The 17,064-nt window shown below is 54.5% G+C and overlaps 1 protein-coding gene across 4 annotated transcripts; it reads left to right on the forward strand.

Moving 5' to 3' along the window:
- The first annotated feature begins 112 nt into the window (after positions 1 to 112).
- On the forward strand, positions 113 to 16,566 carry Iffo1 (intermediate filament family orphan 1). 4 transcript variants are annotated; one of them, XM_040739254.1, is made up of 10 exons: positions 113 to 919; positions 4,372 to 4,432; positions 4,546 to 4,641; positions 6,024 to 6,164; positions 6,424 to 6,432; positions 7,215 to 7,396; positions 7,527 to 7,647; positions 7,893 to 7,994; positions 14,075 to 14,205; positions 15,684 to 16,566. In XM_040739254.1, the coding sequence occupies exons 1-10, from the start codon at positions 147 to 149 to the stop codon at positions 15,787 to 15,789; spliced, it is 1,722 nt and encodes a 573-aa protein (XP_040595188.1). In that variant the 5' UTR covers positions 113 to 146; the 3' UTR covers positions 15,790 to 16,566. The 4 variants fall into 4 exon arrangements, with proteins under 4 accessions (XP_040595188.1, XP_040595189.1, XP_040595190.1 ...); XM_040739255.1 differs by having other exon boundaries at positions 7,896 to 7,994; XM_040739256.1 differs by having other exon boundaries at positions 7,239 to 7,396.
- Positions 16,567 to 17,064: the final 498 nt, after the last annotated feature.

A 17,064-nucleotide genomic window follows, 5' to 3' on the forward strand; every position in this document is an offset into this window, starting at 1 on the left:
CATTGGGTTCCTCTAGTCCCGCCCTCATGACCTCTGCCCTACTCCCGGGCCGTCTGATTGGTTGTTCGCATCCTGCAGGCGTCTCATTGGCTCTTTTCCTCATCCTCTGCTGCACTGGTCTCCATCTCCCAGCAGAAGGCGCAGCCATGAATCCGTTATTCGGTCCCAATCTCTTCCTCCTACAACAGGAGCAGCAGGGCTTGGCCGGGCCGCTGGGGGACCCTCTGGGAGGCGACCACTTTGCCGGGGGAGGGGACCTGCCCCCGGCTCCGCTTGCCTCGGCGGGCCCCGCTGCCTATTCGCCTCCTGGGCCTGGTCCGGCGCCCCCTGCAGCCATGGCTCTCCGCAACGACCTGGGCTCCAACATCAACGTGCTCAAGACCCTGAACCTCCGGTTTCGCTGCTTCCTAGCCAAGGTGCACGAGCTAGAGCGCAGGAACCGGCTGCTGGAGAAGCAGCTGCAGCAGGCTCTGGAGGAGGGTAAGCAGGGCAGGCGGGGCCTGGCCCGCCGCGACCAGGCGGTACAGACCGGCTTCATCAGCCCGATCCGGCCCCTGGGGCTGCCCCTGAGCTCCCGGCCGGCCGCTGTGTGCCCCCCGTCCGCGCGGGTACTGGGTTCCCCCGCCCGCTCGCCAGCCGGACCCCTCGCTTCCTCTGCGGCCTGCCAGTCATCCACCTCCTCCTCCTCCTCCACCGCCTTCTCCTCGTCGACCCGTTTCATGCCTGGCACCATCTGGTCCTTCTCACACGCTCGCCGCCTTGGACCCGGACTGGAATCCACGCTGGTGCAGGGGCCCGGCCTGTCGTGGGTACACCCTGACGGGGTGGGCGTTCAGATCGACACCATCACTCCCGAGATCCGCGCCCTGTACAACGTGCTGGCCAAAGTGAAGCGGGAGCGGGACGAGTACAAGCGGAGGTAGGGACCTGCAAAGTAGGGACGAGGTTCAAGACGTGCCACACATAAGCACGACCGGGCAGGGAGTTGCTGCAGGGTGCCCAGACCGGAGAGCTGGGGGCCCGGCAGCCATGGTAACGAGAGAGAAGTTCCTGCTGCATGGATGCAGGGGCCCCAGAAGCCACCGACAGTTCTCGTCAGACTCGTGACTAGAGAGGCATTCTAGAACACTGGGAATTCATACGTTTCTTCTGGCATGTCTCCCTGTCTTATGCAGTGTTTGCATGACTCTGCTAACTGTGGGGTGTTGTGCGGTGTGAAAGGGAGAGACAGCACTGCATCTGTGGGTCGTGTCTGGCCCGCCTCAGACGCAATTTCAGGATCTAAACTCCACACTTGAGGTGAAGGATGTAGTTTTAATTCTGGAGGAAAATTAAGTGAAATTGGAACGAGGTAGTGATGAAGAGACTCTATCTCCCCAGAGTCTCACAGAAGGGAGGCCCAGGCCTCACGATGGTTCCATTTGAAAGGCTCAAGGGCCCCAGAACCTGAAAGCTTTGCTTGGCACAGTCAAACAAACAGGGGGAGAGAGGCAGAAAGGGTACAGGCTACCCTAGGGCATGGAGAAGGATGGTCGTTGTTACAGAGCTGTGAGGGAGGCTGTCGCAGAAGAATCGTGAACAGAGCCAGCAGGGGATGGGGTAAGGGGAAGTGGGAACATGGGCACACCCTACAGTAACAGTGTCTGAGCACCAGCCCAGTGTACTCTGGGGATGAAGGGTTGGCTGTCTGAGAGGAGCCCGTCCCTAACAGGTTGGCACAGGAGTTAGGAGGAAGGATGTCACATTGGCATCCTGGCTGTGTACCAGGGTGACTGGTAACCAGGCGATAGGAAGGATCTCAGGCAGAGTGAGGGCTTTGGAGATTGACCAGGCTGTGGCTGAGGAGGAAGATGATGGCAGTCAGGGAGGCCTAGGCTTGGGGCCTCAGCATCATAGCTAATGTGACCCTTTCGGGCTAGCCTGGACTGCCTGTGCAGGCCAAGGTGGCAAGGATTGCTGTCTGGGTAGCTGTGTGTGGGGACCATCCGGAGGCCCTGGGAAAAGTGTTGGGTCTGGGATGACCTTCAGGGGTTGGTAACCTGTTAGCGTCTGCCGATTACCTGTGTCGGCGCTTTCTGAAGTTGAGTCCTCCCTGTGGCTCCCATGACTGTGGCCATGTTATAATTATCTTTGGGCTTCTAGTTGTCTCAACATTTAGGTACCACCCAGAACTAGGCTGCACCTGGCGCTGCCCTCATAGGGCTTAATGCAGGCGATGGAACACTGGACAGTTCTAGGGTTCTGCCATAATCCTAGGAACAGCTGCTCTTCTCCAGGGCATCGTTTAAAACAGAGGGCGTTTGTCCTTGGTGCAGCTGTCCAGGGCAGCAAAGAGTTACTCCTTGGGGACTGATTAGCTCATCTCTGCAGCACATTCCTGTGCCGTGGGCCCCGTGACTAGCCTTGCGTGGTATGTGACACCCTTCCACCCCAGAGCCCCTGCCTGCCTTCTGGGCTCATTATAGCAACGCCGTGCTCCCCATCTTTAGCCAGGACAGCACAGGGAGCTTGAGTACTCACCCCCAAGTTCCACTGTCAGCTCTTTTGCCTGTGTGACCTTTTTCTTGGGGTTCAGTTTTTCCAACACAAGAGTGACCCCTGCTTTTTCTCTTCCACTCAGAAATAGGATTTATATGTAGGAGAGGCCTCTGGTAAATGCAGGATGTACGGCAATTGCCCAAATTCTACCCACGTTATGGGAACCTTGCAGAAAAGAAGGAAGGAAGGTGAGAGAGTTGGGCGGAAGTCATACTGCAGCCATTGTGTGTCTGGGTGGAGAGCACATAGAATCCTCATGAGCGTCCAGATGATTCATTCTCAGACCTTCTCATGAATCCTCATCTTGCCTTAGCGTTCTCATATAGCATTTATTTAGTTCATTATCAAGTAGGATCTCCGGCCCTCCCTGATGCATCTTGGCCAGGGGTTTAACCTCTTGTCAGTCCTGTGGGCTTTCTCCAGAGACACACGGGAGACCACTTCCCATACTTGCACGTTGCAGATGAAGAAACGAAGGTTCTCATCCCAGAAAGTGTGTAGCTTGAGGCTACCAGGGTCTGTCATTGCCAGGACAAAAGGAGAAGCAGATATGGGGGTGGCGGTGGGGCTGGCAGGGAGAGGGCTAGAGGGTGAGGGAGCCCAAGAGCCGAGCTGCAGGGTGGTGGCTGGGCTGACGGCCTCTTCCCCCAGCCAGCTGGGAGGGGCAGCTGGGGAGTTATTATTAGGAACACTGCATTGCGGCTGGGAGTGCAGAACTTGGGAGAGCAGGGACATGGAACCTGAGGGGGTGAGGGGCACGGGAGAGGAGGGAAGGGCCACGAAGGGCTTAGTGGTCCTGACAGCAGAGGCTGTCCTCTGCTGCTTCCTTCCCACTGATCTCGCTCTGAGCCTTCTCCTTCAGCCCCCTTGCCCTCCTTTCTGAGGCCAGAAGAATTGTACGCAGAACACAGCCAGAAGCGATGAGCTAATGCGCCAAGGCTTTGCACCCGGCCACTGGTTCAGCCAGCCTCGGGTTCTGAACCTACGGGGCCAAACAGGACCCCACCTTCCATCTCAGTGACAGGGTGGCATGTGCCCTTAGCCCTGGGTAATACCCCACAGGCTCTGCCCCATGGCCAGTGTGTCTTCACCAAGCACCTGGCGAGCTCTGGTTTGAACTCTGAGGGATGCTGTGCTGCTTAGAGGACCCTTCCCTCCTCCGCTTCAGTTCCCTGTCGCTTAGGTGTGACTACTCAGCAGTCCCTAGCTTCTGTTGGCCACTTCTTTCACACTGCTGGGGGGACATCACACCCTGTGACCTTATAGCTCACTTCAAGGGGTTGGGTGGGGAAGGACTGTGTCCCCCCCGAGGCTGCTGAGCACCTCTTGATCCAGCCTGTGTCCTGCAGATGCTTTCACAGGTTTAAATGGTACCCAGGAGGCAGGGCAGCAGGCTAACAAGCTCTGTTCTGTGCGGGCAGGAGCGGGAGACCGGATCTGTGCCGCTGAAGGTGGGAGACTGTTGAAGGGGGGACCTGGTGTGGGCAGGAGGTGGGGGAGGAGTCCAGCCAGACAGCTGGCAGGACTGGGCCCACATGGGGATGGGTACTGCCGAGGGCCAAAGTGGTGGCGTTGTTGTTAAATGTAGTCCTGTACACGGTCCAGAGGCCCTGGGCCGGCAGTTGGTGAGCTCAGCCCTCGTCAGGAAGTTTGGAGCCACGCAACAGCTGCAGCTGCCCACTGGCTGACCGGCCCATGTATTCTCGTCTTAACTAATTCCCATCAGAGAACCAGACCTGGGGTCTGAAGCCCGGGCTTAAGAGGGAGGGACATGAGCTGTGGTGGCAGGAGGGACTCGAGGCTTTGTTCTCTCCCCTTCCCAATGTCTGTCAGGTGGGAAGAGGAGTACATGGCGCGGATACAGCTGCAAGAGCGAGTGAATGAGCTCCAGGAGGTGAGGGTGCTCACCCCACTGCCCCTGCTTCCCTGTGGCACCGCTCAGCCCTCGCCCTGGCCCCCATGCCCTTCCCACATGGACATCGTGTCTGCCTTTCCTCCTGGCTGTAGGAGGCCCAAGAGGCCGATGCCTGCCAAGAGGAGCTGGCCATGAAGGTCGAGCAGCTGAAAGCTGAGCTGGTGGTCTTCAAGGGCCTCATGAGTAACGTGAGTTCCGGGTTCCCGCGTGGCCCTCAGCTGCCCTCAGATGATCTGCTGCCCCTGCCCCTCCGTGTCCCGTGCCGCCCTCCCCCTCACTGTCCCATGCTTTGTGGCTTTGCTCTTCGCCACTATCTTCGGTAGACAAGGAAGCTGTCGTCCTGTCTCCGAAGCAGGATGCGTGGCCACGCCATCACAAGAGGTTGTGAAGCAGTCAGCAATGCACAGCTGTGTGCTCTCGGGTGGCTCATACCTGTAACCCCAGCACTGGAGAGGTGGTGGCAGAACCACCAGACAGACGGGGATTCAAGGCCAGCATGAACAAAAACAAAAAAGAGGAACGTGCGTGTAGTTCCCACATGGCGGGGCGTCTGTCGGGTCCAGCCGACCTGAGAGGGAGAGTGTGGATTGAGGAAAGGAATAGGCAAGAGACAAGACAGAGAGTGGAGGGCAGATGAAGCAGAGCCGTTTTATGGGCCCCGACATGTGTGCCGCTCTGGAACCTGCTGCCTGGGCTCCCTTGTGAGTTCTGTCACTTGCTGGCTGTGTGGCCCTGAGCCTCTTCCTTCCCTACCTCCTCTCTGGCCTCCCCTGAGGGATGCGGAAATTAAAGAGGAGACTGCTCAGGGTTGTCGTGAAGAAGACAATGCCCTTAGTGCTAGAAAAGTGACGTAAGTGTCATTTGTCATTGTCCAGTGCTTTCTCCATGTTTTGTTTTGCTTTTGTTTTTTTATTTTTTGAGACAGGGTTTCACTGTGTAGCCCTGGCTGTCCTGGAACTCGCTCTGTAGACCAGGCTGGCCTCGAACTCACAGAGATCCGCCTGCCTCTGCCTCCCGAGTGCTGGGATTAAAGGCGTGTGCCACCACTGCCTGGCTGTCCCAGTGCTGTCTTTCATCTCCAAGGACTTACATTTTAGGAGGATAAGAAACTGGGAGCCGGGCGTTGGTGGCGCACGCCTTTAATCCCAGCACTTGGGAGGCAGAGGCAGGCGGATCTCTGTGAGTTCGAGGCCAGCCTGGTCTACAGAGCGAGTTCCAGGACAGCCTCCAAAGCCACAGAGAAACCCTGTCTCAAAAAACCAAAAAGAAAAAAAAAAAGAAAGAAACTGGGGGGGGCGGGGGCTCAAGAGAGGCCCTGCTCATCCTAGCCTAGGCCTAGCTCTCCCGGGTCTGTACTGCCTGGGGGTGCTCGTGTCATGAGCTGTCCTGTGGGTGGGCATGGTGCTGCAGGATGGGCCCCTGGGCAAAGGGATGTTCATCCAGCAGGTCAGGGACTTTGTGGAGGAGGTGACACTGGTGTGCTGCAATGGATGAAGATGTTGCTGAGGCTTTATCAGTCCCGGCTGGGGTGCTGGGCGTCTCCTCACTCTTCCCGGTGTTCTTGGTACAGAATCTAACAGAGCTGGACACCAAGATCCAGGAAAAAGCCATGAAGGTGGACATGGACATCTGCCGCCGCATCGACATCACGGCCAAACTGTGTGACTTGGCTCAGCAGCGCAACTGTGAGGACATGATCCAGATGTTCCAGGTGAGAGGCCCGCTGTCCCCGGCTGCCGGGGCTGGGCAGGTGGAGAAGCTTCTGTCACGGATGGCCTGGGTCTCAGGCCCTGCCACCCTTCCCCTCTGGGACACATCTTGGCCCCTGGGGCCCTTGGTGGGACTAGGCTGGGAGGCAAGGGACAGCCTCAGAACAGAGGTTTTGGAAGCCATCTCTAACTCCATCTCCCCCTCCCCTCCTCTGTCTGCTTCTCTCCTCTCTTTCACCTTTTCTCTTGCTCTCTCCATAGAAGAAGCTGGTTAGTGTGACCTCACGCAAGCTTACTGCCCCGGTCCCGCCCCTCAGCCTCCCCTCCCTCAGTTTTGGCCCTGAGCTCCTCAGCCAGACGTCTTCTTCCTGTTCCGCTTCCCTTGCCCCCCCCCCCCGTTTCTGGTCTCTTCCTCCTGATTTGTCCTTTTCCTTCTCCCACGGGCTTTCCAGATCTGAACGTGAGTCGGGTTCTCTGTAAACACAAACGACCTCCTCGAAGCCCAGGGCTGAGTTCAGTTGAGACTTTTACCAGAAAGACTTCAAAACCAAGCAAAGCCCAATTCCTCTGTAGCTGTTGAACTTCTTCTTTTTCTAAGGGTTTATTTATGTGTGGGTATTTTGCCCCCGTGTCTGCTCACCACATGAGTGCAGTGCCCGCGGAAGTCAGAAGAGGGCACTGGATTCCCTTGGAACTGGAGGGCTGTGAGCCGCCGTGTGGCTGCTGGGAACCGAACCTGGGTCCTCTGGAAGAGCATCCAGTGCTCTTAACTGCTGAGCCATCTCTCCAGCCCCACTAAACACATCTTAATGTAGTCACACCACAAGCCATTTCTCCCCTTATCTTACTTAGCTCTATTTTCTGTTTCTCCTTCCTTCTTCGTCTGCAGCTCTGCCTTGTCTGTGTGTCTGCCCATGTCTTAGTGATTCTCCTGTTGCTGTTCCTGTCATGTAACTGTGTCTTCTCTGTCCGCCCCTCCCTTCCTGCTGGCCCTCCCACCCTGCGGCCTCCCTGCCCACCCTCTCCTCATGCACCCGGCCTCGCCTCTGTAGTCTCTACACTTGTCTCCCATTAAGGTCCCGTCCATGGGGGGGCGGAAGCGGGAGCGCAAGGCTGCTGTGGAGGAGGACACCTCCCTGTCGGAGAGTGATGGGCCCCGCCAGCCTGAGGGGGACGAGGAGGAGAGCACAGCCCTCAGCATCAACGAGGAGATGCAGCGCATGCTCAGCCAGCTGTGAGTCCCGCAGGTCCCTCCCAGCTGCCCTCGTCAGATGCGCCCAGTCCCCCGAGGCCGGTGCTCCCCTAGTGCCCTGTGCCCACTCAGAGGCCCCAGCGCCCTTGACACGCGGGTTCCCTGTCTCTAGGAGGGAGTATGATTTTGAGGACGACTGTGACAGCCTGACTTGGGAGGAGACTGAGGAGACCTTGCTGCTTTGGGAGGATTTCTCAGGCTATGCCATGGCAGCCACAGAGGCCCAGGGAGAGGTAACCTCCCCTCCTGGCCTCAGGCCCCTCAGGCTCTGCCTCTGTGTCCTGCCACGTTGTCTGGCTCCCCGTCTCATGCTGTCCCCAGTGTGGCTCTCACCTTCCCCTGGCTCCTCCCCATCCCTGTCTGTGTCCTCTCTTCCTGTTTCCTCTAACCAGACTCTCTCTCTCTCCCTGCCTTGGCCCTCGGAATGCCCCTCTCCTGTCCCTCCCTGGCTGGCTGCCCCTCACTTCCCCCTCTGCAGCAGCAGCAGCAGGAAGACAGTCTGGAGAAGGTGATTAAAGATACAGAATCCCTGTTCAAAACCCGGGAGAAGGAGTACCAGGAGACCATCGACCAGATAGAGGTAGGGGTTCCAGGGGCTCACAAGCCTCCTCCCAGCCAGACTCCAAGACCAGGACCTTCCACCTTTTGGCAGGAGGAGTGCAACCCACCCCTGAAGTTGTGGTAGCTTTAATGGGCCCTCGAGACCTCAGGATCTAGAGGCAAATAGATGTAGGTTCAAGTCTTGGCTCTGTCACCACTTAGAATAAATCTTGGTCTTCCTTCTTTTCTGTTTACTTTGCATGCATGTATGTATGTATGTATCGGGCAGGGGGACATGTGTTTGCCATGGTATGTATGTGGAGGTCCGAGGACAGCTTAGAGTGAGTTCCCTCCTTCTGCCATGTAGGTCCCAGGGATCAAGTTTAGGTTGTCAGACTTGGTGGCGTGTACCTTTACCTGCTGAGCCGTTGCTTACCAACCCCATGTTCTTTCTTTTCTCTCTTAATTTTTCTGGGGGAGGGGGGTGAGACAGGGTTTCTCTGTGTAGTCCTGGCTGTCCTGGATCTCACTCTGTAGACCAGGCTGGCCTCGAACTCACAGAGATCCGCCTGCCTTTGCCTCCTGAGTGCTGAGATTAAAGGTGTGCGCCACCACTCCTGGCTCCCTTGTTCCTTCTGAGTGCCTGTTTCATTATTTTTGTTTATTTATGTATATATGTATTTATTTACAAGTTCTTGTCTTGTAGTCTAGATTGGCCTGGAACTCCTGGTTCTTCTGTCTCCATTTGCTAGTATTATGGGTGTGAGCTACAACACTTCGGCTTTGCACTGTGTGTGTGTGTGTGTGTGTGTACGCACGTGCATGTGCATGGGTCTGTGTGCAGGCATGCAGATGTGCACACATGTGTGTAGAGGCCAGAAGACAAATTGTTCTTTAGGTGTGATTAAGTTTCTTTTTTTTTAAGATTTATTTATTTATTATTTATACAGTGTTCTGCCTGCATGTATGTCTGCAGGCCAGAAAAGGCACCAGATCTCTTTACAGATGGTTGTGAGCCACCATGTGGATGCTGGGAATTGAACTCGGGACCTCTGGAAGAGCAGTCAAGTGCTCTTAACCTCTGAGCCATCTCTCCAGCCCTTAACTTTCTTTTTTAAGATGTTATGTATTTAGAAAAAATATTTTATTATTAGCTGGGTGGTAGTGGTGCACACCTTTAATTCCAGCACTTGGGAGGCAGAGGCAGGAGATCTCTGTGAGTTCGAGACCAGCCTGGTCTACAGAGTGAGTTCCAGGACAGCTCCCAAAGCCACAGAGAAACCCTGTCTGGAAACCCCCTCCCCCAAAAACAGGGAAAAAAAGTTTTATTTATTATGTATACAGTGTTCTGTTTGCATGTCTCCTTGCCTGCCAGAAGAGGGCACCAGATCTCATTACAGATGGTTGTAAACCACCAGGTGGTTGCTGGGAACTAACTGGGTCCTCTGGAAGAGCAGTCAAATGCTCTTAACCTCTGAGCTGTGTCTTTAGCCCAGGCGTGGTTAACTTCATTCTTTTTAATTTATTAATTTTTTTATTTGATATGCATTGGTGCTTTTGGCCATGGGTGTTAGGTTCCCTGGAACTGGAATTACAGACAGTTGGGAGCTTCCATGTGGTTCCTGGGAATTGAACCCAGGTCCTCTGAAAGAGCAGTCAGTGCTCTTAACCATTGAGCCATCTCTCCAGTCCCTAGTCCAGGTGTGGTTAACTTTTTAAAAAATTATTATTATTATTATTATTTTTTTGGTTTCTCGAGACAGGGTTTCTCTGTGGCTTTGGAGGCTGTCCTGGAACTCACTCTGTAGACCAGGCTGGTCTCGAACTCACAGTGATCCGCCTGCCTCTGCCTCCCGAGTGCTGGGATTAAAGGCGTGCGCCACCAACGCCCGGCCAATTATTATTTTTTTTTGAGATGGTCTCTCACTAGTCTGGGTAGACATCTGTCTGTGCCTCCTCAGCTTCAGGGTTACAGTGTGCACGGCACTGCCTAGCTTTTTAATACAGTTTTGGATCCACTCAGATCTTCATGCTCATCAGGTAAGCGCTCTGCTGAGTGAGGTGCACCCCAGCTAGCTCCCTCCTGAGTGAGGTGCACCCCAGCCAGCTCCCTCATTCCTCTTTAGTTCTTTGATATGAACACATGGGCACACACTTGTTTTCTCTCTTTCTCCTCTTTTCTATGTGTCCTTTGTGTGTGTGTGTGTGTGTGTGTGTGAGAGAGAGAGAGAGAGAGAGAGAGAGAGAGAGAGAGAGAGAGAGAGTGCCCCTCAAGGCCAGAGAAGGGCATCAGATCAGAGAGAGAGAGAGACACACACAGAGAGAGAGGGAGACAGAGAGAGAGAGAGAGAGACAGAGAGAGCCCCTCAAGGCCAGAGGAGGGCATCAGATCCCCCTGGAGCTGGAGCTCACAGGTGATTGTGTCTGACATGGGTGCTGGAGACATTTCTCTTAGCTTCCATACAGGGTCTTTCTGTGTAGCCAAGCTGGCCTGGAGTTGGAGGCAGTCAGTTCTCCTGCCTCCGCTGAGTGCTGGGGTTACAGATGCCATGTTAAGCTTGGGCCTGCCTCTTTATTTGTGAGAGGAGATGTGCATGTCTCTCCCTGCAGGCTGTGTTATTAGGATGATCAGATAGAGTGATACACGTGGCGCTTGGGACAGGATCTGGCAGGTTGACACATCATACCGTGCACTGTCTATTACCTGTGACACCTCAAGTGCCAGGGCACCCCTGCCTCCTTGACTCAGCCTGTGAGCTGGAGGAGTCTCCCTTGGCAATGGAGCTGGGATTCTGATTGTCCTGCTGGGCTGCAGGCAGGTTTGTAGGGAGGAGGTCACTGTCAGAGGACAGTTGGGTGGGGCTGTGTGAGGACGGGGTCTTGGACTCTGATGAGTGAATGAGACAGGAGACGTCTGTGTCAGCCTCCCTGTGTCAGCCTCCCTGCAAGCCCTGTGGGGTATTCCCGTGCCTGTAAGGACTCACCTTATTTGCATTTTGAGAACAAACTTCCTGTGTTCTTAGTGTCCCAGCACACATCAAATGAACATGCTATCCTATGAAAAACCAGGACTTTTGTTTTTAACCCAGGAAAATTCTGAGTTTCAGAGGCCTAGCCAGTGTTCTGCCACCAGCTGAGATTTGTCTGGGGACAAGTGACCCTCTCCCATTGCCTGAACATGCCTCTTACTGCCCCATCCCTTTCCTTCCTGATTCCCCTCCCTGGGTTGTACCTACACCTTTTGGATTCCATGCCTTAGCCAGGTAGGGGTCTTACCTTAGCTCAGTGACTGGGGCTACCATGTGGTCATACCTCGGACCCCAGGTGCCTGGCTGTAACTGCTATCTGGTGAGACAGGAGAAAGCAAACCCCCGGGGCCAGGGCTGTAGCTTAGTTGGTAGAATGCCTGCCCAGCATGCACGAACCCCTGAGCTTGATCCCAGCCCGCGGGAATCCGGGTGTGGTAGGGCGAGCCTGTAGTCCCAGCACTTGGGAGCTAGGAGACGGGACGAGCAGAGGCCACCATCATCCTCAGCCACATAACAAGTTTGAGGCCAGCCTGGGCTACATAATCCTTGACTTTAAGAAATATTCTGTCTGGGTGTTGGTGGCGCATGCCTTTAATCCCAGCACTCGGGAGGCAGAGGCAGGAGGATCTCTGTGAGTTTGAGGCTTGCCTGGTCTACAGAGCAAGTTCCAGGACAGCCTCCAAAACAATACAGAGAAACCCTGTCTCGAAAAACAAAATTCTGAGCCAGGCAGTGGTGGCACACACTTTTAATCCCAGCATTCGGGAGGCAGAGGCAGGTGGATCTCTGTGAATTCCAGGCCAGTTTGGTTTACAAAGCAAGTTCCAGGATAGACAATGCCATTACACAGAGAAACTGTGTCTTGAAAAGAACATATGGTTTTGAGGTTGTTTCTGAGTTGTGTGCCTTCTGTCCTCTCCTGGAAGAATGACTTGAGGAGAAAGGTAAAGGAAGTTCACTTGGTAGCTTTGTGGCAGGTTTGCTCCTGGGATCTCCCTGGGGCATCTGCAGCTCCTTTACCTGTGTGGCCTTTAATCTCGGTGTTACTGAGGTAGAGCTGCCCATTGCTGGATGGTAAAGCTGATGACAGGTGTAGGTGGCAGCTGATCTCTGACCTGCAGTGTCGTGGTTTCCTCACTGGTAGCACAGACTGTGATGGGAACAAGCATGTCTTTCAAGCGGTCTCCGCCACGGCTTACAACCAGCTGTCCACCAGATGACCCAGAATGCCAGTGTCCTGGCTGTCCCCTTTGTCGCTCCCGGGGCTCATTTCCCTCCTTCTGCCCGTTCCCACCCTCTTTCTCAGTCGCATTTGCTGTGGGTGGCTTCCCCACTGCTTATTCACATGCGTCACAGCCACTCTCCTGCCTTCCCTCACCTCAGGCAGCCAAGCAAACCACCCCACAGCAGTTTGCTTCTCCCCTTCCGGCCCCTGGCCTTTGTACCGAAAACAAAGAGAGGCAACAGCTTGTCTCTGGCCTAGATACTTTTCCGTCTCAGCCCACTTTTTCTCTGTCTCCAACCTGGCTGAGACACAGCTCTGGGGTTGGCGGGGAGAGGGGGGGAGGGGGGAGTCTTTTCTTGATGCAAGGACCCCGTTTCTTCCATGCAGAATTTCTGAAATTAGGACACATTTTGTATGGACATCTCTCTCGTGTGGGGGAATGGGTTATGAATGGGAAAATGAAGGAGTGAAACGCTGTAAACACAAACCAGTTTTCCTCCATTGCAGTGAGTCTTTGGGCTACTTCACAGTGAATTAGATTCAGCCGAGGGAGGGCTCAGTGGCAGCAGAGATGCAGAGATAGAGAGATGCAGAGATGAGCAGGACTCTGCCTACCCTTGGGAACTGAGCTCTTGAGTCACCGAGGAAGGCCAGTGTCCTGCCCAGAGAACCTGGGTGAGCCGAGGCAGAGAAGCCCAGGGAGGAGCAAAGCATCCCATAGACCGTGTTTCTGCTCATACCATTGGGGTTCACTCGGCCCTGTCCACACGGACACCCTTTCCTTGTTGCTCTCTGCTTTCGAGTTAGGAGCTGTAGGAATTGGAGGCCAGGACCACACAGGTGCATCGCTGACTTTTTTTTTTTGAAACAGTCTTTTTATGTAATTCAAGCTGGCCTCAAACATGCTATAGACCAGACTGATCCTCAACTTCTGATCCTCCTGCCTCCCCTTCTGAGCACCGGGATCAAAGGTGTGTGCCACCATGCCTGACTTCTCTCCTCTTTTTGAGACCAGATTTTTTTTTTTTTTTTTTTGTTTTTTCGAGACAGGGTTTCTCTGTGGCTTTGGAGGCTGTCCTGAAACTAGCTCTTGTAGACCAGGCTGGCCTCGAACTGAGACCAGATTTTACTATTTAGATTTTAGGTTTACATCAGACCGTCCTCGGCCCCTGAGTGTTGGAGTCCTGGGTGTGTTCACTGTACTGTGTGTGCTCTTACTGCTCTCTTTTTTTTTAAGATTTTATTCATTATGAATACAACATCCTGCCTCCATGTACGTTTGCACATCAGAAGAGGGCACCAGATATCTTTACGGATGGTTGTGAGCCACCATGTGGTTGCTGGGAATTGAACTCAGGACCTCTGGAAAGAGCAAGCAGTCAGTGCTCTTAACCTCTGAGCCATCTCTCCAGCCCTCTTACTGCTCTCTTAAAAGGAACCCAGGCACCTAGCTGGTTCTGGGGGTGGGGCACAGTGGCGGTGCACAGACTCCCAGGAAAGGGCTGAGTGAGCACTGTCCTGAGCCCTTGCCCAGCCAGAGTGAGGGCCTGGAGTTAGATCGTTAATAACTGTCCCTGCCCCCTGGAGTTAGATTGCTAATAACTGTCCCTGCCCCCTGGAGTTAGATTGCTAATAACTGTCCCTGCCCCCCTGGAGTTAGATCGCTAATAACTGTCCCTGTCCCCAGATCCCAGGGAAAACAGGCAGTCGTGGTGTGCTTGACGATTCTGCCACCTGTTTGGTTTCTTTTGAAGTCCAAGCTTTTGACTATGGCTGCCCGGCCTCCGGGGCCCAGCTGGGCTCTAATCCCCAGTCTGCCTTGGGCTTGCTGACGTCCTCATCCTGCCCTGCCCTACTTTACTGCAGCTGGAGCTGGCCACGGCCAAGAATGACATGAACCGGCACCTGCACGAGTACATGGAGATGTGCAGCATGAAGCGGGGCCTGGACGTGCAGATGGAGACCTGCCGCCGGCTCATCACACAGTCAGGGGACCGGTAAGGACCCCAGCCCGGGAAAGAAGCGTGGGACAGAGCCCTGATGGCCTGTGGGCAGTGACCAAGTCACATCTTCAAGTGGAGCTGTTCTTGGGAGTCACCTTTAGGTGTGGCCCAGATTGGTAGCTTCCTCTCCCTGCCCTGGTGGTCAGATGATGCCTACCATTGCCCCAACTCTGAGTGTCTGAGAGCCGGAACCTGGCCAGGAACGAAAAGATACAGGGGCAGGTTTTTGTCCAAAGTCTTAGTCATGATTTATGTATTTGACCTTGTGTAAGATTAAATTTGGGTTTGGGGAATATAGCTCAGTAGTAGAGTACTTGTCTAGCCTGTGTGAGACCCTGTGCATTGGTACATACATACATACATACACAGACACACACACACACACACACACAGAGAGAGAGAGAGAGAGAGAGAGAGAGAGAGAGAGAGAGAGAGAGAGAGAGAGAGAGAGAGAGAGAGAGAGAGAAAACTTAAAAAAAAAATCTGGGTCCTGAGAAGTGGCTCATTGGTTAAGAGCACTGGATGCTCTTCCAGAGGACCTGGGTTCAATTCCCAGTGACCACATGGCAGCTCACAACTGTCTGTAACTCCAATTCCAGGGCTTCTGATACCGTCATACAGACATACATGCAGGCAAACACCACTTAGCACAGGATAAAAATAAATTACATTAAAAAACGTGTAACCCAGGCATGGTGGTGCCCAGCCCAGCCTTGGGAGGCTGAAACAAAAGACTGCCATGAGTGTGAAGCTGTACTCGACTACAATAGCAAAAACTTGCCTCAAAATAAAACAGCCAGCAACAGCAACAGGTAAAATCTGAGGAGCCACAGTAAGCCAGGTGTGGTGGCGACATCTGTCATCAGGCGCATAGGTGTCACAGGCAGGTGGATTGCCACAAGTACCAGGCCAGTCTCACCACTCTGTAGTGTTCCAGGCCAGCCAGGGATGCATACTGAGACCCTGTAGTGTTCCAGGCCAGCCAGGGATGCATACTGAGACCCTGTCTCAAGACAAAAACCCCAACCCACTCCCCAGTTACATTAAGCTGGGCACAGTGTGCAGCGTGTGTACTGGGGTTTTGCTTGTCATCCCAGCTACTCTGGAGGCAGGATTGCTTTTGCCAGGTGTTGGGGGGTTAGCCTTGGCAACATAGTGAGACAGTCCCCTCCCCCCCACCCCCTCCTCCCGTTACAGCTGGACAGGAAGCTGGGCCCTGGGTCAGTACATTGTGGGATCAGGAAGCATCTCCATGTTGTGACTTGAGGCTTTTCTGATCCCTGAGCTTCTCAGAGCCTCCAAGAGGGGAACTGTTCCCCATCGAGATGAATGGGGACGTGTCTTACCACCCCACTTCCCTGCCTGGCATTCGGCTGTGCCCCAAAAGATAAGGCCATGAGAAGGAGAGCAAGTATGCAGGCCTCCTTAAGCGTCCGGCTTGCCCCAAGGTGACATCTGGTGTTTTTTTCTAGAAAGTCTCCTGCTTTCACTGCGGTCCCGCTTAGCGACCCACCGCCACCGCCGAGCGAAGCCGAGGCCTCCGATTGCCACGTCTCATCTGATAGTGCCATGAGATAGGGACCAGCGCCTGGCTCCCCAGAGCTCACTGAGGCGGGGTGGGGGCCTTTCGTGCCACTGCATGAAGCCTGGCCCTGGGGCTGTCCCTCCCCAGGGCCCCTGGGGGGTCTGGAGCTAGGCTTGGCCTCACCCTTCCTGGACGACTCCCATCACGTTGGGGCATTCCTGCCTTCACTCGTGACTGTTTGCTACTTGTCCATCTTTGGAAACGCCGCCAGAACACCTGTAATCCTCCCGTCTCCATGTGTAAGGAATGTGGTTGTGGGACCTGCCTGTTCTCCTTGGCTAGCTTGGACTTTTGTACTGGTGCTAACTGGTCCAGGCACTGCTGTGCAGCACACTCATCTGGGAGTCCCCGACTTTCGCATCACGTACTCCCGAAGGGGTGCCTGGAGGGAAGCGGGGTACCTGGCCTTGTGTCCCCGAGCTCACAGCTGCCCTCCTGCCTGCTGTACAGGGAATGTGGCCGTGCAGCTTTTCCTCTGGGAAGTGCACACAGAGGACTCAAGTGTCTGGGCTGAGGGCGGGGTCCTGAAGGCAGACACTGCTCAGAGGAAAAGGTGACGCTCCCTCCTGCACATGGGTGTGTGCCCAGGGCCTGGCTCTCTGGGGATCAGAAGGAATGAATGCCTCCGTGGCTGTCATTCACAAAACCAATAGGTTAAGATGTTCCTGACCTTGGAAAGCAGGGGACCAAGTCAAGATGTCTCATTGGAGACCCTGCCAAGCTGACATTAGTGGAATCTCTGAAAGCAATGAAGGAGTATTTATTGAGCACTTTTGTGTCCCTGTGTTGAACACTTTCTGCTGGTCTTTGGTTTTTCCTTTTTCCGAGATGGGTTTCTCTGTAACAACCCAGGCTGGCCTCAAATTCAGATCCTCCTGCCTCTGCCACTCCATTGCTGGGATTGCCGGCATTAGAGGCATGCACCACCATGCCCAGCCTAAGACCTTATGCTGTCTTCATAGCAAACAATGAGGCACCAAGAACCAAAGCACTTCAATGTCCGCCAGTGAACCACACCTAAAGATAGTGACAGCTGCGGGCACCAGCTCAGCTGTTTCAGGGTACAGCAGTCACTCCCCTCACTGATACATTTTTACTGTGCTGGGCATCCTTCCAATTTTACCTGAGGCCTCCAGACACATTTGACCTGTTTGCAGATAAGACCGTTCTGGAACTTGATGCAGCCCAACCCAAGTCTAAGACCATACTCCTGGTTCCCATTGTCAACCCCACTCCTGGTGCCAAGTCATCTTAGGCAGCTTTTGACC

The sequence above is a fragment of the Mesocricetus auratus genome, unplaced genomic scaffold (assembly GCF_017639785.1).
Source record: "Mesocricetus auratus isolate SY011 unplaced genomic scaffold, BCM_Maur_2.0 Super-Scaffold_100676, whole genome shotgun sequence".
NCBI lineage: Eukaryota > Metazoa > Chordata > Mammalia > Rodentia > Cricetidae > Mesocricetus > Mesocricetus auratus.

What these genes read in the sequence shown, in the direction of transcription:
- Iffo1 (XM_040739254.1), top strand. Translation starts at nt 147, where the DNA reads ATGAATCCGTTATTCGGTCCCAATCTCTTCCTCCTACAACAGGAGCAG. An exon ending in GAGTGAATGAGCTCCAGGAG is followed by an intron (nt 4,433 to 4,545) that starts GTGAGGGTGCTC and finishes TCCTGGCTGTAG; the next exon opens with GAGGCCCAAGAGGCCGATGC. An exon ending in TCAAGGGCCTCATGAGTAAC is followed by an intron (nt 4,642 to 6,023) that starts GTGAGTTCCGGG and finishes TTCTTGGTACAG; the next exon opens with AATCTAACAGAGCTGGACAC.